Source organism: Schistocerca americana, chromosome 7, assembly GCF_021461395.2.
Source record: "Schistocerca americana isolate TAMUIC-IGC-003095 chromosome 7, iqSchAmer2.1, whole genome shotgun sequence".
NCBI lineage: Eukaryota > Metazoa > Arthropoda > Insecta > Orthoptera > Acrididae > Schistocerca > Schistocerca americana.
Genome location: NC_060125.1, coordinates 548398351 through 548422719, shown reverse-complemented (window position 1 = coordinate 548422719; position 24369 = coordinate 548398351). Strand labels below are relative to the sequence as shown.

The 24369-nt window shown below is 38.4% G+C and overlaps 1 protein-coding gene across 1 annotated transcript in view; it reads left to right on the top strand.

Moving 5' to 3' along the window:
- LOC124623081 (odorant receptor 83a-like) overlaps positions 1-23398 on the top strand; it is a 64878-nt gene extending 41480 nt beyond the window's left edge. The window contains exons 2-3 of the mRNA XM_047148873.1: positions 18592-19137; positions 23395-23398. Coding sequence (XP_047004829.1) covers positions 18592-19137; positions 23395-23398 — 550 coding nt within the window. The remainder of the gene's footprint in view (positions 1-18591; positions 19138-23394) is intronic.
- Positions 23399-24369: the final 971 nt, after the last annotated feature.

Below are 24369 nucleotides of genomic sequence, written 5' to 3'. Positions count from 1 at the left end.
GAATTGTTTGAAACTTGTGATATCTCAACTCGTTGAACTCTGTTTTCCAAGTATGATTTGAACCACTTCTTTGTCACACCTCTTATTCCTATTTGCCCTAATTTATGAAGTAAGATTTTGTGGTCAACTGTATCAAAGGCCTTGGACAAGACTAAAAAGATACCACTTACATTTTCACCTTTGTCCAGTGCTTCTAAAATTACTTTAGTGAACTGTGCTATAGCATATTGTGTGCCTTTTCCGGGCCTAAAACCAAATTGGTCATTGGAAAGAAGATTATATTTATTCAGGTAATTTAGCAGTCTCTTTTTGACTAGTATTTCTATTGTTTTAGAAATGATAGACAGTATAGAGATTGGCCTGTAGTTCTCTACATTTTCCACATCTCCGTTTTTAAGGATAGATATAACTTTTGCTTGTTTTAGGTACTCCGGAAAGTATCCAGACTCGAAACATTCATTAATTATGTCTGTTAATGGGCCCTTTATGGAGTCTATACAATCTTTAATTACGCAGACTGGGATTTCATCAAGTCCTACTGAAGTTTTATTTTTTAGTTGGTGTACTACTAGTGCCACTTCCCTTTCTGTAGTTGGCAAGAGCACCATTGAGTTTGTTGGCTGGTTCTGAGTAGGTAAATCATACATATCTGGAAATTTCTGCTGTAATTTTTTTGCAATACTACTGAAATATGAGTTTACAAAATCAATAATTTTTTAGGGTTACCTACTGGTACATCTTTGTTTTTAATATGTGAATTGAGGTCCTTTTTAGCAGAGTTAGATGTTTCCTGTTTGACGATGTTCCAGGCTGCTTTGCTCTTGTTTTCAGCTTCAAGTAATATTTTGTTGTTTGAAAGTTTTTTTGCGGCTAGCAACACCTTTCTGTAAATTTTCCTGTACTTTTTGTAGGATTGCGGAACTTCTGGGTTAGATTGATTATTTTTTATGGAGTTGAGATATCTAAGAGTTTCTGAGGATTTTTTGATACCTGTAGTCACCCACTGATTTCTCTTTGTAGTTTTAATTTGATAAAGAGTTTTCGGAAACATCTATTCAAATCTGAGTTTAAAAATTGACATGAACTTGATAAATTTCTGATTTGCGTTGGTTTCTGCATAGACTTCCCTCCAATCTTCATATTCTAGCTGGGATTTAAACTGATGCAGGGCTGATTTGGAAAACATTCTTTTGTATGTACAAAGTTTAGGAGGAGTTTCTACATGAATGTTAGTTTTTAAGATCTGGCAGAGGTGGTCTGCTAGGCCCAGGTTTTGGACAACAATATGACATTTTTTACTATCAATATCTGTAGCTACATGATCTATAGAAGAGGAGGATTCTTTCATTATTCTAGTTGGACAATTAACAAGGGAGGATATTCCGTAACAGCTTAGAATATTCACATATATGTTACTAGCCTTATAAGGCTTCATCATATTAATGTTTAAGTCACCACAGATAATTACATTTGCTTTTGGTCCAGAAACCTTGTCTAAGCTTTGATTCAGTTTTGAGAAGAATATATCAAAATATGAGTAATTTTTTTGCTATGCCAGGTCCTATTATTTCAACAGCGGAAAGTTCGAAATGTTTGTCCTCACCTAGATCTAAAAGATCATATCTTACTTTAAATGACATACTTTTTTTTTACATAGATACATGAACCTCCACCATTCATTGAGATTCTGCTATAGTAACATGCAAGGTCAAATGAGGCTAATGCAATGTGTTCAATTCGCTTCCCTTTGCACCAGTGTTCAGTGATACACAAAATTTGGCTATCAAATTTTTCCAATTCTACTTCTAGCTGTTGTGCTTTGTTCTTTATGGCTTGAATGTTTTGGTGAAACACTGTTAGGTATTTGTTTTCACTTATCTTGGTGGCACCTTTCCCTTTAGACCTGATGCTAAAAAATCCTTCAGGTGAGTTGGTGGCATGGTTATTCTTCTGTTGATGACAGTGGAGGTGAGTCTGTTGCCGGTTTGACTTGGAAGTTGGTGTATCTGAGGGTATCTGCCTTATGTTAGTCTTGTAACTGAGGCCGGGTACCAAAAATCCTGCAGAGTTGAAAGTTTCCTGGTTCTTGTGCTTCTTCTGTTTGCTTCTGTTACTGATGATGATGGTGAAGCTGGTGAAAAGTTTTTCACTTTTGAAGACTGAGGAGCGGCCAATACTGATGAAAGGTCATTGGCTGTTGGCACATCAGGCGTTTTTTTTCTTGTTAATGATGCAGTTGCGTAGTATGTAGCTGCTTCTGCTGAAGCTGCTTTGGAAACTTCTGTTCTAGTTGACTCATTTATCTCAGCTGTTTTTGACGAAAGTGGAGATTCTAGTGCTGGACCTGTTGTCAGTGATTCAGTTTCATTTTCTTGTTGGAAATTTTCAGTTGCTGTGTTTGGTGGTGGAAGTGGTATGGTCGTGCTATTCTTGTCCTTAACTGCCTTCACTGCATTAAGGATTTCTCGACTAATGAATGATTTTCCGAGTTTATTTCTGTGAAGCCCATGCCTTGTAAAATGACTTCTCTCTGCGGATGGTACGTCCACATATGTGGCATTTGGGAGGCTTCGGCAGATTTTCTCAAATTTCCTATTAGTAACTGTGATTTCTCTGTTGACACAGGATTCTTCTATAAGATCATGTCTTTGTGGGATACTGGCAATAAAGAAGTAACATCTGTAATTTTCTGTAATGTACTTCTTAGAGCTCTTGTGGCGAGTTTGCCCTCGTTCCTATAAACGTCATTAGCACCTCCTATTATTTGACAGTTGCTTCCAAGCTTCAAAGAATGTTCACAGTCTTTTAAAACTTCGCGCAAAGGGGCCCCCGGTTTCGTTATTCCACTAACCTTGAATATAGATTGCATGTTACACAACATGTCGGCTAAGCCCTTTCCACGACTGTCTGAAAGTATGAAAATATCTTCTTTTTTCTTCTTACCTGTATTGGTAGATATCTTGTTTGCACGATAAGTATGTTCCATGTATTTTATGGTATTTCCTTTCTTGTTATTACAGGACTTCGTAGGCCTACTGAAATGATTTGTGGTCGCTGCATTTGATGAAAGTACTTCCTTTCTTTGGCTCTTTTCACATATTTCATATTCATCACACGTTAAAAATTCAAACTTATTTGCTTGTGGGAGACGAAAGTTGTTTCCGTTACGATTAACACGACAAAACTTTTTAGGCCTAATAAAGTTACCGTTTTGTTCGTTTACAACCGTTTCACTACCCTTTGAATGGTCTATCACTTCTTCCAGCTTCTGTACACTATCTATCACTGATTAAAGCTTCTCTACATATAGTTTAGCTAACATAAGATCATATTTTAATGAAGAAGTCGTGCATTCTTCTTCGCATTCCGTTTGTAAACACACGATATGACGATAGTTACAGTGCACATTTCCACAGTCACAGGTCATGTTTTTTTCCTCAAAGACATTTAAACATTGACGATGGATCCATTTCTGTGACCACGAACATAATTTAACACCATATTTCACCTTCTTACTGCATTTTACACACACAGGATTTAAAAACTCGTAATTTTCCGCGGATCGGTTTATTAGTACGTCTACACGCGCCGCCATCTTACAGGAGAATATTAAACACAAACTGCTGTAATCCAATAGAGAAACAAACAGGACTTAAAAGTGTATACTATGCAGTGTTACAGAAAGATGTTTTAAAAATTTCAGACGTTGTAAAGGATGAAATTTGCAACATTTTGATATAAGGAACCAACAGCAGTAAAAGTGAAGTAAAGTTTCAGCAGTTACCACTGAGCTGTTGAAAATCCACCCACTACCTGTATGAGAAGTTACACAGTGATGCTCTCAGTAAACATTTGGGTTGTACTCTTTGGAGATACACTTACCAGATCATTTGAATTATGCATAGTGTTTGAAATTTCTGGACAAGGCGTTTCCTGTACTTCTGGAGGTCATTCCCTTGCAATTGTGCTCCAGTTTATGGTTTCAGAATGATGGTGCTCCAATGTACTTTGATCGTCAGCCCTGGGCACATCTCACACAGAACTTCAGGCAGAGAGTAATTAGCAGGGGATGTCGGGATTCCCAGTCTGTTTGGCCTATGCACTCCCCTGACTTTCTTCTCTGGGGTCTGTAAAGCCCCTTGTGTACTCAACATCAGTAGGAGCAGTACCTGAGCTTGTTGGGTGTATCATTACAGCATTTGATACTGCCAGAGGAGAGCGCAGAATATTATAGAGAATCAGACAAAACATGGCTCATTGTTACATATTATGTAACGAACTTTGTGTTCATCAAATTGAACATTTGCTCTACAGTAGTGATGCAACAGATTTGGTTTATCATTTGATTGCACTCTACTATCAATAAAGGTGTTCCAAAGTACTGTAAATGGTGTTTCATTTAGCCTACTGAATGCATAGAAAATGCATAGTGCTGTAGAAACTTTATTTCATATTTCTAGCTGCAGGTTTCTTATTGAAAAATATTCTGAATTTAACATTATAAAATGTCCTAAATTTTTAAAACGTCACTCTGTAACACCCTGTGTAGTACTAGGGATAATTTGCAAGCAATGAACAAAATTAATGAATGGGGCAATGAGTATTAATCACTGCTTTGCCTGGATTTTGCAGATTTCGAGAAACATTTTCTTTCAGTATATATATACATGAAATCTGTAGTAGCATCCCATGCAGAACAAGCATTGATTCATCACATGTTAGTATAATGAAGAATGCATTCATTGATACTACAGCTTCCATTAGTGTTCATCAGGAGTGTAGGAAATTTAGGATTGAAAGAGGGCTTAGGCAAGGAGGTTCCAGAAAAACAAAACAGTTCTGCGGACCTCTCTACAAAACAGTATGCAATGTGGCATCAAACAGGCAAGTGGTAATCTCTGTGAAATCATCTAAAGTGACAATGTTCAGTCAGTGATGCAGGCATGTACACTAAGGTGACAGAAGTCATGGGATAGTGATATGCTCATGTGCAGATGATGATAGTATCACATACACAAGGTATGCAAGGGCAGTGCATTGGTGGGGCTGTCATTTGTAGTCATGTGGTTCATGTGAAAAGGTTTCTGACATGATTATGGCCATACGTAGTTGGAGATAGATGCATGGGACACTCCATAAGGGAAATCACAGTGTCAGAAGCATGCAGAGAATACTGAATTTCAGGCATTACCTCTCACCACAAACAACATAGTGACTGATGACCATTATTATTTAATGACCGAGAGCAGCGGTATTGGCTTAAAATTGTTAGTGCTAACAGACAAGCAACTCTGCATCAAATAACCACAGAAATCAACTTGGGATGTATGACCAACGTATCCTTTAGGACAGTGCATAGAAATATGGCAGTAATGGGCTATGGCAGCAGCCAACTAACCCAAATGCTTTTTCTATCAGCACAACATCACCTTCAGCACCTCTCCTGGGCTTGTAACCATATTGGTGGATTGGAGGACCCTAGATGCTGGAAAACTGTGGCCTGGTTAGATGAGCAGTGATTTCAGTTGGTAAGAGCTGATGGTAGAGTTCAAGTGTAGTGTAGATCCCATGAAGCTATGGACCCAAGTTGTCAACTAGGCACTGTGCGTGCTCATGGTGGCTTCATAATGGTGTGGGCTGTGTTTATATGGAATGGACTGGGTATACTGGTTCAACTGAACTGATCACTCACTAGGAATGGTTATTTTTGGTTACTTGGAGACCGTTTGCAGCCATTCATGGACTTCACATTCCCAAACGAAGATGAAACCTTTATGGATGGTAATGCACCAAGTTTCCAGACCACAATTGTTTGCAACTGGTTTGGAGGACATTCTGAACAATTTGAGTGAATGATTTGGCCACTCACTGAACATTCATGGGCCATAATCAAGAAGTCAGTTTGTGCATAATTTCCTGTACCAGCAACACTTTCGCAATTATGGATGGCTATAGAGGCTACATGGCTCAATATTTCTACAGGGGCTTCCAGCAGTTTGTCGAGTCCATGGCATATCAAGTTGGTGCAATACACTGTGCAGAAGGAGGTCTGATGCAATATTAGGAGGTATCCCATGACTTTTGTCACCTCAGCGCATATCAGTGAAAGAGTGCATCTTATTACACAGAGATTCTCACTCTCCTGCTCCTCTGCTTCCTACCACACGTGCAGCTGTAAATGCCACAGGTTGACTTTTGGCAGGAGACTATGAGTCAACACATTACTCCTGGCTTCTATAGTCATCATCGAGGGGGAGTCAAATGAAAAATCTGAACTATTTTTAGTGGAATACAAGTGTATCATTATTTGACAGACTTCCTGTCTCCTGAATGAGATTTTCACTCTGCAGCAGAGTGTGCTCTGATATAAAACTTCCTGGCAGATTAAAACTGTGTGCCAGATCGAGGCTTGCACCAGGGACCTTTGCCACTCGCAGGCAAGTGCTCTACCAACTGAGCTACCCAAGCGCGACTCACAACCCATCATCACAGCTTCAATTCTGCCAATACCTTGGCTTCTGCCTTCCAGACGCAGAAGAGCTCCTGCAAAGTTTGGATGGTAGGAGACAAGGTATTGGCATAATTGAAGCTGTGAGGATGTGTTGTGAGTTGTGCTTGGGTAGCTCAGTTGGTAGAGCACTTGCCGCGAGTGGCAAAGGTCCTGAGTTTGAGTATCAGTCCGGCACACAGTTTTAATCTGCCAAGAAGTTCCATATCAGTGCACACTCTGCTGCAGAGTGAAAATCTCATTCTGGAAACATCTCCCAGGCTGTGGCTAAGCCGTGTCTCTGCCATATCCTTTCTGCCAAGAGTGCCAGTTCTGCTAGGTTCACAGAAGATCTGTGAAGTTTAGAAGGTAGGGGATGAGGTATTGACAGAATTGAAGCTGTGAGGATGGGTCATTCATTGTGCTTGGGTAACTCAGTTGGTAGAGCACTTGGACACTTAAAGCAAAGGTCCCAAGTTTGAGCCCAAAGCTGACTTTTTAACATATTGAAATATGGTGCACTGGTGATGGTGTTACTCCCTCATTTGCCTCAAAAGTGAGTCAGTAAACTGTCGCCGCATGCAGTGGCCATGCGGTTAGAGGCACCATGTCACGGACTGTGCAGACCCTCCCGCTGAAGGTTTGAGTCGTCCCTCGTGTATGGGTGTGTGTTGTTCATAGTATAAGTTAGTTTACGTAGTGTGTAAACCTAGAGACCGATGGCATCAGCAGTTTGGTCCCTTAGGAATTCACACACATTTGAACAATTTTTCATTTCAGTAAACTGTCCCTTCAGATGACTGCATCTGGAACTTCTTGTGTTTCGGCAATGAGGAATGGTGCCATTCCTAGCTTGCTCTCTTTTTTTTTGGGGAGGGGGGGTTATGGTAGTGTACCCAGGTTTTGTCTGAAGTAACAACTCTCACAAATCAGCCATCACCTTCTGCTTCAAAGCACCACAAAAGTTCTTCACAAATATCAATGCATTGCTCTTCCATTTCTGGAATCAGCTGTTGTGACACACATTCTGCAGACACTTCATGAAACTTAACCACATCATGAGTGTTCTGACGTGCTGAGCCATCACTGATGTTCATACACTTTTTGCAGTGATGGACGCATAGCACCATACTGGACCTTCATTCGCCAAAGGAATTCAGTAGGTTTCTAGCTTCACTTCTCAGAGAATCTATGACAGAATGCTGTTCTTCCTTAGTGTAATCCACAAGAGGGCAGCCATTTTGAACTGGTATTGTGGCCACATTTCATTTGTCCGTAGCATGCTGCCACATGCAGGCCATTCCTTACATCACTGGTAACAGTACCGGCAACTTACAAACAAAAGTCTGAAATATCAGTTATTAATTACAGTATTAAAGTTTTCATTTGACTCCCATTCATATTTTAAAGTTATTGGGCGATTAGGATTTTTGACAAAAAAAAGAAAAGAAAAACAGTTCATGTCCCATTATACTGCTTCAGTGTATCTCAAGTAGCAGTTTAGTTCCAAGAATGGTATAAAATACTGTTCAAACCATTCAAGATTTGTGTATATTGACCCCACGAGACTTTAACCAGTTTTCGTTACCAAAACCACTACAATTCCTGAGTCATAGTGGATATATCTGGTGATAAATATGACACAATAGTACACTCAAGAGAACTATTTTATCATAATAATCAACATGGTACAACATACATAAAATAATTAACGCAGTCTGAAAAACAACAGTATTTGTTATCTCTGTCTCTAAAGAAGGCAAACATTTTGATTGCGCAGGAATATTTCCCACTATTGACAATTTTTATATCAATCATTAAACAATTATTGTGGTGATCGCTAGGTAGACCCCTTCCCCATCCCCCTCCAGTGTGGAGCACTATTGAAAAGAAAGAGTGGTTTCATAAAAGTAGTTGTTGCAGGTTAAACACACCACTGAAAAAGAAATATGATGAAAAACACTAGACATGAAAATGCAGAAGTACAAAACAGTAACGAGAAGGAAATATAATAAAAATTAGATCCAGATTAGAAACAGGTGTCCTCATAGCATCTTGTTCCTTGCTACAAACAAGATAATTTGAGGAGTCATTCATGCTTTGGGTGGCAACACTGTGACAATAATAAATACAAGCAAAGAAATTTGCTTTTGTGTGTCATAAATGAAAGCAAACTTAATAGAACACAGTAACACATAATACACAACAGAGGATGTATCAAAAAGAATCATCCAATTAGGCATGTCTATATTTCTGAAACTAATTTTTGATGAATGGGAAACTCTAAAAGTTTTTGTTCATACCTTTTCATAGTTTTTCAATTGCCCCCCCTTGAGATGCACAGCATAAGTCGATACGATAGTCAAAATGTTCCCACACTGCATCAAGCATGTCGTAAGTTAACAGCTTCCACAACTGCTGTTATGTGATGTCTCAGTTCATTCATTGTTGTTGATAATGGATGCACATAAACAGTCTTTTATAAACCCCCACAAGAACTAATCACATACAGTCAGGTAGGCCAGTAATGCAAGCCTGAATGATTTGGTCCAGTACAACTGATCCATTGTTCAGTAATTGTTTGAGATAAAGAAATCCCACACTTCCAGATGCCAGTGTCACAGTCGCCCCATCCTGTCGGTAAATGAAGTTTTACCAATCAGTCTCCAATTATGGGAAAAGAAAGTTCCCAAGCATTTCAAGATATGTGCTTCCTGTAACAGTGTTCTTGGCAAAGAAAAATGGTCCACACAACTTTTCTGATGAAACTGCACAAAACATATTAAATTTTGGAGAGTCCCTCTCATGTTGTACAATTTTGTATCATTATCCTATACCTCATATTCTCACATTATGATGGTTCACCTTTCCATTTAAATGGAATGTTGCCTCATCACTAAACACTAAGCATGGAAGAAAACTGTCATCCTCCATCTTACCAGAAGAACTCCACACATTGTTGTTTGTCACCTTCACAAAGAGCTTGCAGTCACTGAATTTTGTGTGGTTTCATGTGTAAATGTTGATGCAACACATGTCAGAGGGACATTGAGGGCATGCTGAGCTGTCAAGCTGCATTGCAAATGGATTTCTGTGGACTCCTTGAGAAACTATAGTGGATGTGTTGAGTATCTGTGTCAGGGGACGGCCCAGCGATTTGCCTTTACACAAATAACATGTTTCTCAGAATTGTTAATACTATCGTCTAATATTCTTTCCTGTAGGAGGATCCACACCACATCTAGTACAGAAGTTATTCTGAACAGTTATTACTGACCCACACTGCACAACACGTAAAACACAAAATGCTTTCTGTTGTCCTGACACCGTTTTTACTAGAACTGAAGTGGGCACACACTGCTGCTAGCTAGTGGGAACTATGTAAAAATCAAGAGTTTGCTCTTCTCAATGGTGCACTGTTCATGCACATATCTCAAATAACATAATAGTCACAATTTTTTTTAATTGGGTGATTCTTTTTGATACAACCTGTATTTTGAGTACAAATTTATGCAGTCACATAATTAGGAAAGCAATGTATGAAGTTCATGTGAGAACAGTGAGTCCAATTTGTAAGACATGGATATTACAAATTCTTAACAATTATAGAGGTTATATATGAACACAACAGAAGGAATGACCTGGGAAAGTCATTACCTACTCAATGATGTAGTCAGTGAAGTGTGTCAGTAATCAGTGATAGCGGCCAAAAAGGGATTGTGTTACCAATGGCATTGTCAGTGTATTGCCTGGGTTTCAGTGGTAGACTGTTGTACAACAGTCTGAGGTGCCTTCTGTACTTCTTCATGAGTTGCCTTGTCACCGCCTGAAGTCCATTCTGGCTTTAATCTCGTTCAGAAACTGTGGACATGCAACCATTTAGGCTGATGCCCAAGGTACTGTGACTTCTGTTTAAAACTTTATGAGGACCTGAATAGGAGGGCTGTAATGATGGATGCACTGATTCATCCCTTAACATGACATACTTGCAGCTTTTGGAGTCTTGTTATATGAATGCCAACGGCGAACCATGTGAGTGAAGAGGAGGAGAAGGTATACAAATGTGAACTATGTCCTTTTTAACCTTGCTTACAGTTTTGGCAATGCCAGTATTTCATGTACATCTGTAGCCTCCATGATTTCCACAGGTAAAATCATGATTTCTGACAATGTTGGCTTGAATGTGGAACATACCCCCAGCAACATACACCAAAGGGCCTCTTGCCATTCTCCTCCATGGCACATTAGTGCTCCTTTAAAAGTGAGGTGCCAGCTTCTCTGCCAACCCTTTCCTCTGAGGATGGTAGGCAGTGGTGCAAATTCATTTGAACCCACACATTTTGTAATTGTTGGCGAACAGTGCAGATTCAAATTGTCTTCCCCATACGTGTTACAACAGGCTGGCCTGTTGTTACATGTACAGGGAAGCCAAAACAAGATAGTCACAACTCTGAGAAGGCTTTCACCATCGATTCTGCTTAATATCTGTCAATGGTGTTGCCTTCACCCATTGTAACACCCTGTCAATCACCTAAGAATGTTCCAGAAACCACCAGATGCTCGTAATTATCCCACAAGGTTGCAGCCTCCCAGTTGGGATATCAAATTTGGCCAATGGTGGGCTCATGCACCGCCTAAAATTACTTCTCTAACTATCTATGCATACTTGAGCCAACCATCAGCAATCATGCTTCATACAAGGCCATACAAAACTTTCAGTCACTAACTGAACTGACAGACATATACCAGGGTGTGCCAGGCTGTGCAAACATTTGAATATAGTTATTCTACATGGCTTGGGAGTAAATGGCCATATGTGGCCTGTGATGTGTCGCATCACAATTTACAACGCAAAGTAAGTACTTGGAAACATTCAAATTTAAGACTCATTGTATCATCTGTTAACAATTATAGTGTGTCATAAAAGTACTGAGCTTCTGTGATTTGGGCCACATCAATGGTGTTTGACAGCAGATTAATCCTTGACAGAAAGTCTGCAACTAAATTGTCAGTCCCCTTGATGTATTTCACAGTCATTGAAAATTATCCAGTAAATTCTAGATGCCTGAAATTGCAGGGAGGACAGACTCTGCTTGGAGTTTCTAGTTGTCTCTGCCAGTGGGCCCAACATGTTCCAATGTATCCACTGTACTTTTTGTACCCACATTGTTGATTTCTGTGGTTTCAAAGTTTATGGACAGTTTATAGTGACTAAGGAAGTTTGAACCTATAACTGGAAGTACAATTTAGTGTCTCAAAAATTCCACACAAAGCTGTGATGCAGTTCCCAGTTGATTATTAAAAATGGTGCACTGTTGTGTTGTTAACAGCCCATAAAGATATCACCCCATGTTTAGCACCTTCACATGAATGTTCATAAGAGATGGTGCTAACTGCTCAGCCTGAGTCAATAAGAAAGCGTCTTTGTGATACTCAATCTGATACAAATGTTCTCGGGCCCTTAGGTGGTGAAACATCACACACAATTTTAGCATCATACCCTGTTAATTTGGAATCTTGTGCTGTCTCCAGTGTGCTTATGTGTGGTGGTTGCACCTGGTATGAAAAACTGCAGAGCAGGTTGCACTTATGTGCAGATTTGCCAAATATTGCATGGTGCAACAGAAGTATACTGAGTGATGTTCCTCTGTGTGTTGCTGAATGATAGATGTGGTCCATGCAACCAACATTGTGCTTTCCAGATCTAGCACTTGTGAAGTTTTGTCTGACTCCAACAGTGCTCATGTAGTCTGTGCTCAACAAGCAGGTCCAGCTCCCAGCTCCACATGTGATTGGAAGTGCTCAAGGAATGATCGGGTTGCACCCATTCCATTGCAGAGGCCTTGCTACTTGCACTGTACTGAAGTTACATATTGTAACACAAGTAGCTTGGTTTTGCCTCTGCTGAAGCACAAAAATCCAGTCTGCTAAATCAAGTTTGCTGTTGATAGGATCCCCCTAAATGGCGACTAATACTGTATGCAAAGTCAATGGCAACTTCAGAAACCAGATCCTCCATAAAGCAGTGTCGGGCAAGATGTCACCCCCACAGATGACCGAAGGTGCCACCGGAATTGTGATGGTTCTTATTGTCCAGTGTATCTTTGTAAAGTATCTGGTGCATTTGCAGTTCTTACAACTTTGATAAATGAGATTATAAGTACTTTTTTAACATATCAAACTTGTTTACGATAGGGATGCTGTTACTATGTCACTAACCATGTTAGTGTGTTCTGCTAAAACATTTAAAACTTTCACAAACTAATGATTGTTTTCAGTGATACTTTTTGGTGGCATGGCAATTTTCTTGCAAGCAGGACCATGTGCCCATGACTACAGGTGCCGCCCATGGACTATCACTGGCTTCTATGGTGCCTTTTGCCAACTGTCAGTCTATGAACTCTTCCACAGCTGGTTGCAAATGCTTTGGTATATGATGTGACTTACTATAAAATGGAGCATTATTTCCTGCTAGTATGCAATGTTGGGTAACAAGAATTGCAGGTAATGGACCTTGTTCAGGAAACAAATCTTTAAAGTGTAACAGTAATGCTTCCATAGCTTGCCAATCACTGCCCTGCAATGACCCTCTTTGTCATACAACGCAGACTGACTGATGGTATGCTTGTAGCTGTGGTCAATACATGACCTATCTATAGCCTTTTGCCCGTATGCATGGCAACTCATGCCCAGAAAGACTGCTAAATGCACACCTGGCAGGTGTTAAAGATGACTCACAACAATTATTACTATTAAAAGCAGACAGGTCAGAAGGTGCACACAGCTATACAAATATTATCCTCAAATTAAAATGACCACCCCTATGATCCACACAATGAAAATGGCCAGGTAAACAAAATACTTCTCAATCACTGCCCTACATTGTGTGAAGCATTGACTGCAAGATGAGTGAAACTGCTGTGGTGATGATGGTGATATCAGAAATTGGCACCATTGGTACTGGCACCAGGATCACTTCTGACCACCAGTTAAGTTGTTACTGCTCAGGTCAGGATATTTAGTGGGCAAGGAGGCTGAGCAGGTGAGTGCCTCACCCAACAGGCCGAAGGCAGCAGTTTGCAGATACTTGTTACAGCTCTTCACCAGGGGGAGGCTCAGGCTTGTCTGCATCTTCTTTCAGTCATGGAGATTACCAGACAGCAGTGACAGCTTGCATTCCCACTGAACCTGGCTGCCTGTGGTCTTGGTGGGGAAGTATTCACTCAGACAGTAGGTAACACATCACCATTCACCAGTCAGGCTATCCTGCAACTGGGGAAACAATCATTACTTTTGAATCAGAGATGCAGATGAGATGACCACACACTGAGTCTTCTGAAACAGGGTATTTAAACTGGACATAACTCATTGCAGCTAGCAATGCAGTCATTTGCCCTCATTACCTGGAGGCTTCAGTGGACTTTTCCCTATTGTGGTGACTCAGTTATTGTCAGTCCTGTTGCCTTTGCACTTTCCATCAGTGCTATGACACCATCAAGAGGCTGAGCTTGGATGGAGTGGACATTACATGTTACAGCTCCATATTGCGGGTCTCAAAGAATGATGCATTGGATACTGTCATACTGCACAGTTTGTGCCTCATGATTATGGTTCAGCTCAATGTGAAAATCTGTTACAAGTGACATTCTGCCATCTGAAGAATTGGCACTCTGTGCATGCCCCAGATACTGACTCTGGCACGGGTCAATATGGTTCTGTGCCATCTGTGCCAAGTAATAATTTTAAAGATCTATATACTCACACAGAAATTGGATCTACTGGGCAACATTACGGTTAATGTAATGGGTGTAATATTATTTTCAAATCAGTGTTAATGTGTGATGGAAAGAAATTAGCTGGTCTGAATCAAACAGCTCAGTGTAAAACTTCTCATGGCTGAGGTACACAGCCGTGTAGAATTTTTTACAAGTCATCGTAATCACCTTTGATCATAGGAATTATTTTTTTCACAACTGCAATTTTGGCCTTTGGGCCATTTTCAAGTGGTAACACAAAGGCTAAAGGAATACAAAAATGAAGCACAGAGTGTACCCATATATACAGAAATACACAAACATGTTATTTCAGATGTTACCAATATTAACATCATTCATGCAAATCAAAGTAAATTTTCACTGTAGAAGTACAGTAACATTACATGAATGTGTTATGTTACCAATGTCAACATTTCATGTAATTTACATTATTTCACAATGTACACAGCTTTGTACTTGTCTGATGTTACTGTATTTCTACAATGCAAAGACCTGATTTTGACAATGACAGTTTACATGTCAAAGGATTCTAAACCCTGACTTTGACTGAAGCAAAATGTAAGTCACATGTAATTTTCAACATTTTTGTAATGTACTACTGTCTACACAACATGTTTTGGTAGCTCTTTGTATACAAGTACGCTCTGTACACACTTCTAGATTTTGCAGTAACATGTGAAAATGGCCCAAAAGATCGAAATTGCAGTTGTGAAATAAATAATTCTTACCATCAATGGCGAATGTGATGTCCCTTAAAAAACCTTCAGTGTAAGTTAATAAGTAATTATTTGAAGTGTAACTACCACTAATTAAACTATGATCCAAAAGAAGTAATTTTTTTTAGAATTAATAGTAATTATGGTTTGTTCTTCTGGTATACAATTGCATTCTGCCTGTAGTTTAGAAGTGATAAATCTAATTAGTGTAAATAAGCTTCTTAAGCTGGATAACGTAATAAATTTATCCACATAGAAAAAGCTTCTCATATTGCCCTGAAGGTAAGTTTAAAACTGTTTACCATTGTGCGGCTACTAAAAGTATTACAACATAATCTAGTTTGAAGATTTTCTGAAGAAGATAAATTTCATTCAAACAACTTTGTTGAGGGTTCCCAAACATATTAACAGAAATTGTAAACATATTCTTCAATTTTTTTTTCTTGTACACCCACTTCAGTAAATGGAAGAACTTTAAACTAGTCTTTTGTGTTTCTTCTAACAATTTTAGTAATGTCTAGCATTAGTATTCATTAGATATGCTTTTGCTCTATAGATATAAGTACCGCCACAATAGCTGGCCATTGTGGCCGAGCAGTTCTAGGTGCTTCAATCTGGAACCGCACAACCGCTACGGTTGCAGGTTTGAATCGTGCCTCGGGCATGGATGTGTGTGATGGCCTTAGGTTAGTTAGGTTTAAGTAGTTCTCAGTTCTAGGGGAAAGATGACCTCAGATGTTAAGTCCCATAGTGCTCAGAGCCATTTGAACCATTTCAAACGCCACAGTAGTGATTATTATTTTTATTAGAAGTCAAAAATATATTTCCACAAGATTGTCTCCATAGCCAAATGATTTGCAGTCAGCCACTCAGAACATGCATAAGGACTAATCCATGAGTGGCGTTTAGTTACTTTACTTGTGTTTTCACAAAATACACTATTTTTTTGCTCTTTCCCTTTTTACCACCAAAATTTTTGAAATTATTGCTGAAAATAATGATGATTATCAGTTTTGTTTACACCTCTTATACAGTTATCATTTTTTTTGGAAGTGTTTTAAATTTAAGTAATTTTTGATCTGCCTATAGTTTCTTTACTTCTATTATCAAATTTTTTAAGCATTCATATCTTTGTCTTTTTTAAGCAACATTTTTAATGAAGACAGTTTTTTACTCATGAGCAATGTGTACATTGTTAAATTGTGTTTTAGCCATTAGGACATATAGAAACAGATGATCATGAATGTAAAGAATTCTTTGTAAATATAATTTCATAGTTAATGGAGGTAAAATTTCCATATTTACAGAATATTTTATACTGATAGTTTCTGTGTAAAGTACTCTAAAATCCTAATACACACAGTCTTTACAACACACATGGTGCTTCTTGTTCATCATATCACAATGTTAATAAAAGTAATTATCTAAACTCTTATCAGTGTTATATTTTTACACATTTTCTTCTGCATACAGTTAACATTTATTTATTATAGATATACCCATATAGCTAACATTCCTTTCCCTTGGATTTGACATGTTTTTGAACTTCCCACTGTTCCTCCTACTAAAAACAATACATTTTGGTTACTGGTCCCAATGGGAAGTGTGCAGATAGTGGGTTAACACAAAACTGCTTAGCTAATGTTGCAGACAAAAATAATTTTGTTAGCTGTAAAATTTCCTGTCATTACGAAAATAAATTGCAGTAAAATACCAATAGTATGTAGCAATGTAGCAAGTGATATGTTTATCCATATTATCATTAATGTTGCAGCATCTAAATTTATACTCATAGAACTTGAGTTATTAAGAAAAATTTAAATTAAAATTAGAATTCAAACTGTCTAACCATAATTAGTTTTATACCTAAAATTTTATTTTTGCTGTCTAGTGTGTTAAAATTTTTAGGAATTTTTTATGAATGTACATCACAATACAGAATGTTAAAGCACACCTTGGTTTAGAGAAATGTTTTATTTTTTCTTAAAAGTATTGTTTTTGTTGGTTTCTACAGCTTTCCACATTTGCAGACTGAATAAAGAAATACAAATACAAATATAAACTGAACTGGCATCATTAGGGCCTGTCATTCAAAGTTTATTACTACTCTCAACCAGTGCTATAATGTGACTGAAAACAGCTCAGAGTTCATAACCACAAATGCTCCACGTGGCTTTACATGCATGACAAACCACAGTTCACCCAAAACACAAATATAAGTGACACAGTCTTCTATATTTTCGTGTTCTAGAGGGAATTACAGTTTGGACAGCAAAAAATTTTTCTTCCCTTGCAGAACACTATTTTATTCTTAAATCAAACTGATAATGCACCATAAACTATTATTTTTACTGCCAGTAATAACAAATTAATACTTTTTTCTAAGATCTTTCCCCGGAAACCATAAATCACAGTTTTCACTGCTGAGCCCTGAACTTGCATTCACTCACATAGTTTTGTATCATTTCTCTGATGACTACTACTTAGCACTAAAATATTGTTGATCTTCTTAAATGCTCCCTTCCTATTGTTTGCATATATCTTATGCTTTCTATTATCAAACTATCTGTGCCCTCACTGGGACCTGTCTATCCTTTGTTATGAGTCTACAAAATAATGAAGCTACTGCAGATGCAGTATACGTCTGCTGCTAGAGATGCAGTGTCTCTTGGTTTTGGTAATTTGGAAGATTTAACTGCACACCAGTTGTCTAATATTGACATAATGAGACATTGGAAAACTGCAGCTCACATCTGTTCTGATTCTGCTGTGCAGCTTCCAAATCATATTGAAAGTCCTAGTTTTATAACTGTGTAGCAATACCATCTGAGCTACCGAAGCACGACTCACGCCTGGTCCTCACAGCTTTACTTCTACCAGTATCTCGTCTCCTGCCTTCCAAACTTCACAGAAGCTCTCCTGCGAACCTTGCAGAACTAGCACTCCTGAAAGAAAGGATATTGTGGAGACATGGCATAGCCACAGCCTGGGGGATGTTTCCAGAATGAGATTTTCACTCTGCAGCGGAGTGTGTGCTGATATGAAACTTCCTGGCACATTAAAAATGTGTGCCCGACCGAGACTCGAACTTGGGACCTTTGCCTTTTGTGGGCAAGTGCTCTACCATCTGAGCTACCAAAGCATGACTCACGCCTGGTCCTCACAGCTTTACTTCTGCCAGGCCTGTTCCAACTAGCTAGTTGTTTCCTATGCACAGTAATCTATGAAAAAAATCCTGAAGATGCCTCTGCTTCTTTTATTCTATGAGCTCTTCATTTGACCTGTGGGGGCCGCATTCTATACCTACCTATCTGAGGAAAATCTGTCGGAGGCACTGGGAATTGAAAATGAGGCCTTCTGCACCAAAGGCAGTGATGTTAACCATTCAGCTACAAAAGAGGTCTTCATGAAAAACATATTGACAATCAATTTACACAGATTTTGAACTGAAATCTGTGTGAATATCATGAAAATCATGTTGATAATGCAGGTTTCCATTTCAGATTGACACACACTGTTAATGAAACACACTGCTCTCATTATTATAACAGTGTGTGGCTTTTATTAATAACCTTTTTATGCCAATGATTTATAATATATTTTTACTTTACAGAATAATTTCCATACTATACTTCACATATGGTTCGTTTGTGGCTTCAACTTGGCAGCTGCACCCACTAATTTCAGCACAATTGACATCAGCTGAAATGAGAAAGGAAAGTAATGGAACTTTTGAAGGCTTACCTAGAGAGCTGTGGGAGTTTCCTTTCAGAGCACAATACCCATTTGATGCAAGGCAGCCATATGTCTACACTGTTGTTTTTCTATTACAAGGAGCTTGTATATTTGTTTCTGGATGCATGATAGTTGTACTAGATATGATGTTTATTACACTAACGTTACTCATATGTGGACAACTTGAAATACTCAAAGATAAACTTCGAAATATGAGAAACATAGCAACTGACCAAAGGCAAAATGAAGATATTGGTTTAGTGGGAAAAGCTCTGGAAAAACAAGCTCTGGAGAGACGTAAAATGATCCTGAACTCGAGTACTGACATAACTAAACAGGATGAAAATTTTAATGAAGATCTTGTAACTAAAAAGATAAATCTATTACTTGGTGAATGTGTAGAGCACCACAATATGCTACTGTCGTAAGTACATGAAAATTATGTATAATATCTTTATTTATTAAGGATATTTAATATGAATTTTATGATGATGTGCACATTTTCATATCACAGTCACATTACACTTTATGTTACATGAACTGTATTCCACAAATCCTACTGAACTGAGTCTCTCGGAACTGCAAAAGTCCGAAAAATGAACATTTTATTTAAGCTCTATGCTTTGACTTAAAGTGTGAAATATTACATTATAAAAAAGATAATATGATATGTAAAGAAATACATTTTAAAGCAAGTTAATTCATTTCACAGTAGCCTTAGGTATACAGGGTGTCCTCGTATAAATGGTCAGTATTCAGGGATAAGAGAGGAATGGTCATTTGAAGGAAAACTTCATACGGACATATGCCCTATTCCATATAGTTTCTGAGATAGATCACATTTAAAGTACATTGTTATTAATTTTCTGTATTATTCAATATTTTGTCAGACTTACACATGTAACCACAGATAGTAAGCATTGCAACATGTGTTTTACAAAGTATCAATTGAGAAATGAACATTTTTAACACACTCATCTCTAAGCATTATTGTGCATATCACACTGCAGCTGTTGCATGGTTCACAATAAATGTATGAATAACCCACTGTCAGCTTCAGTGTGTCTGTGCACTCTTGGGAGAACATGTTGTGTTGCTTGTCTGAGTGCCTCTCCATGTTCCCTAGTGAGGACAGCAGCATCCTTGATTTGACCAAGTATTTCATGTTGCATATTCATCTTTGTTTGCATAACTCAGAATTCATCCAACCTCATGAACAAAAATCTAACAGCATAAGATCTGGCGATTCTGATAGCCAGTTAGTTGTACCACTATGACTGATCCAGCAATTGGGGTCACTGAAGTCCCTCACACATCTCGTAAAATGACAAGAAGCTCCATCATGATGGAAGTACATTGTGGTCTGTGTGACCAAGGGCACAAACGTTCTCACGGTGTTCAGCAAATGAATTTTCCAAAAAATGGAAGTAATTCTATCCTGTCATTTGCTCTTCTAAAATGACTGGACATGTCAACATATTACCAATCATGCCCTGCAAAACATTGATTGAAAAACTAACTTTGAAATTGATTTCCACCATAGCATGTGAATGTTCCTGTGACCACTGATGATTATTATGGATACCGCTGACTCCATTCTTTGTAAAAGTGACTTCATCAGTGAGAAATATTAATGTAAGCAAATGACAATTGTCATTTAACCAACAACAAAATTCAAGTCAAGTGGCATTGTTGCCTGTGTGAAGATTATGGACATACTGTATGTGAAATGAGTACAGGTTTTTCTCATGTAATGTTCACCATACATGTTTTCATGGGACACTAATATATGCAGAAAGTCACCATGTGGTGGTAACAGAACTATGGTGCATCATTTGTTGTTCATTCACAGATTGTTGAAGTATACATTCAGAAGAAAAATGGGATCTTGGAAGAATACCTGTTTCATGCACTGTACTAAAAACTCTGTTAAACACTCTACAATCAAGAATACGATGTGTCAGAAAGCCCTGACAGTTTTCATCGATAGCAGCAGGAGCACTATCGCTGCAGAAGCTGTAAATGTACACCATATCTGCGTATTCTTAATTAGTATAGATATGTGGTATTTTAGCCAGCATGTGTACAAACCCAGTTGATCGATGCTTCTCTCTGACACATTCTCAATCCCTCGCACTACTTCACTCACAACCACCGTGAGCAATTGTGTGTTCAATAGTCTAGTTTAATGACAGAAAGACATCCCAAGAAAGGAGGCTGAAAGCAATGATGTACGTTGGGCTAGAATAATATATTAGAGATGTTGTGTTGGTAAGATACAGAGAATAGACAAAATAATGTGAACACCTCTGCTTACTTGGGAATAGCTTATTAATAAGGGGTTGGACTTCCATTTGCCGTAATAGAACTGTGATTCTTCTTAGAATACTGACATATAATGATTGTACAGTCTCCAGTGGAATGTTATGCCGCTGTTTGATCAAAACCTCTTCTAACTCCTGTAGTAAGGAGGGAAGCAGAAATCTGCTCCGGACTCTGCGCTCCAATACTGCCCACAAGGGTTCAATAATGTTCAAGTTGGGGGACTGAGCTGGGCAGGGAACATGCTGCAGTTCAGTTGCATGCTCCTCATACCATGATTGTACTGTCCTGGCTGTGTGAATGAGTGTATTGTTGTCCTGAAATATGGCATCATTGTTGGGGAAAAACATTTGAATCACGGGATGTACATGATCATCTAAAATGGCTGTAACATGGCCTTTGAGAGTAATGATCAGACCAGCAGAATACCATGATATGGCTGCCCACACCATCACACTTCCACCTCCGTGCCTAACTGTTGGAATCAAGCCATCAGGATTGTAGGTTTCTTTTGGCATTCTCCAGGGGTAAACCCAACCCGATGTTGTAAATAACGAATAATGTGGCACAAGCAGTGTGAATGCGGGTGCACAAGCACACAGACTACTCTGAATTCACTCAGCAAACGAAACGGAGAGGAATCTTCAGGCGTAAAAGTAACTTCGGCTGTACCCCGAGGGAGTGTTATAGGTCCATTTACATTCACAATATGTGACCAAGTGGACAACTTCGGTAGTTCCATGAGGCTTTACACAGGCGATGTTGCTATATACAGAGAAGTAGCGAAAAATTTTAGCGAACTGCAAGAAGACCTGTAGAAGATCGACACTTTGTGTATGGAATGGCAACTGACTCTCAGTATAACGACAGTTATGTATTGTGCATGAATGACCAGAAAGACCCATTATTGTATGACTGAAGGATTGCAGACCAATCACAGGCAGCAGTTACATCCATACAGTGTGTCTGAGTGTGCATACAAATCGATTTACAGTGGAACGACCATATAAAGCTAATCACAAGTACGTTAGATGCCACATAGATGCACTGTAAGAATCTTAAGGAAATGTAGTTCACTAACAAGTTGAGTAGACTACATAATTCTCGTTCAAGCAATACCACAATATTGGTCATCAGTCTGGGATCCGTACCAGATAAGATTGGAAGTATTAGAGAAAATTCGAAGAAGAGTAGCACGTTTCATCACAGGTTCACTTAGCAGGTGCAAAAGCGTCACAGAGGTTTGCAGCCAACTCTGGTGTCAGGTGTGTGAGACGAGTCTGCGCTATCTCGGTTTCATTTTTTACACATCCAGCATAGAAAGTTTCAAAAGCTCTTAGGAGTGTGTAATTATTGTCAACAATTTACAAATTAAGAATGAAATACACTTGCTTTATAATTTGTAATACACCATTTCAATGAAATGGAGCATTCAAAATTTATCACAAAAACATCAGCATCATCATTAAATGACACTTAAAAACGCATCAATAGCGCAAGCCCTCAAGACAGAATGTGAAGACGAAGATTGGAGTTAAACATCACATGGTTAGGTGCAAGCGTAATGAATAACGTCGTGATTTCTGGTGTCCAAAGTTGTTCGTTCGCATCCTGTTACATGCTTTCTTCCCGTCATTGTGACGTGTAATATCTTAGTGCTTATCAAATTATGCTAAGTTATACAAGGTGATATTTATTAATGTTTAGAAACCTCCGAAGTGGTATACATGACGCTGAGACAATTTAATGTACGACACATGGGGCCATAAATGTTGGCAAATATCTCAAAACTAGATAACAAATGTTGAACATGTGACGTCACCAGATGATGTACGTCACCTCACAAGGAGCGGTGGACCCTCTGTCTGTCGCACCTGAGGCTCAGGGTTCGATTCTTGCTTCTGGCAGGCAGTATTTTTATCATTGCTTTGGACGTCTGTGCATTTACATTGAGGTAAGATAATTGTATTTACCAGTCTCGTGGCCTCCGTTGGTTTATTGCAAAGTGCAGTACAACGAAAACCTTCCGTATTGAGTCATAAGTAAACGGGTATAAAGAAGCTTCCGAATTTCGTCGTTATCTATCAATGACCAACGTTTCCTCTACTAAATAATGCATGTAAAGAGAAAAAGAAGGAACAAAACAAAAAATAAAATAAGAATAGCTGTAGCTTGATTATGAGGCTAGTAATTTTGTCACTTTTCGTTTACCACACCTCACAGATTAGATTAGATTAGTTTTTCGTTCCATAGATCCGTGCTGAGGAAATCCTCGTGGATGTAAACATGTCTTTTTTTTTTTTTTAGCTGAAATAACAATACTAATAGTATGAGTATATACATAATCTTTTTCTTTAAGCTGAAATAACAACACTAATAGTATGGGTATATACAATACATTGTTTGTTTCTATTAAAAAATTCGTCAAAGGAGTAGAAGGAGTTGGCCACTAGTAAGTCTTTCAGGCTCCTTTTAAACTGATCTTTATTTGTAACTAAATTTTTTATGTTTGCTGGCAAATTATTGGAGATGAGTGTTCCTGAGTAGTGGACCCCTTTTTGAACTAAAGTAAGTGCTTTTAAGTCCTTGTGCAGATCATTTTTGTTCCTGGTACTGTATGTATGAACTGAGCTGTTTGTTGGAAAAATAGATATATTATTTAGGACAAATTTCATTAACGAGTAAATATACTGAGAGGCAGTAGTTAGTATAACCAGTTCTTTGAAAAGGTTTCTACAGGACGTCCGTGAACTTACTCCACAAATAATACATATTACATGCTTTTGGACTCTGAAAACTTTTGTTTGACTTAAAGAGTTACCCCAAAATATTATACCATATGACATTATGGAATGAAAGTAGGCAAAGTATGCAATCTTTTTCATTTTTATGTTGCCTATGTCAGCTAACACTCGAATTGAAAATACAGATTTGTTAAGGCGTTTCTGCAGTTCTGTGGTGTGCTCCTCCCAACTGAACTTATTATCAAGTTGCAATCCCAGGAATTACCTCTTCTATCTGCTCTTCTTCATACTTTATGCATATGCTGGGTGGAAACCTCTTACAGGTTCTGAATTGCATATAGTGAGTCTTTTCGACGTTTAATGTCAGTGAGTTGGCTTTAAACCATTTACTAATATCCATGAAAATATCATTACCAGATCTTTCTAGAACTACACTCAACATACTATTTATTGCAATTCTTGTGTCATCTGCAAACAAAACGAACTCTGCTTCTGGCAGTGTAACTGATGAGAGATCACTAATGTACACAAGAAAAAGCAATGGCCCTAAGATGGATCCTTGTGGGACACCACATGTAATTTCTTCCCAT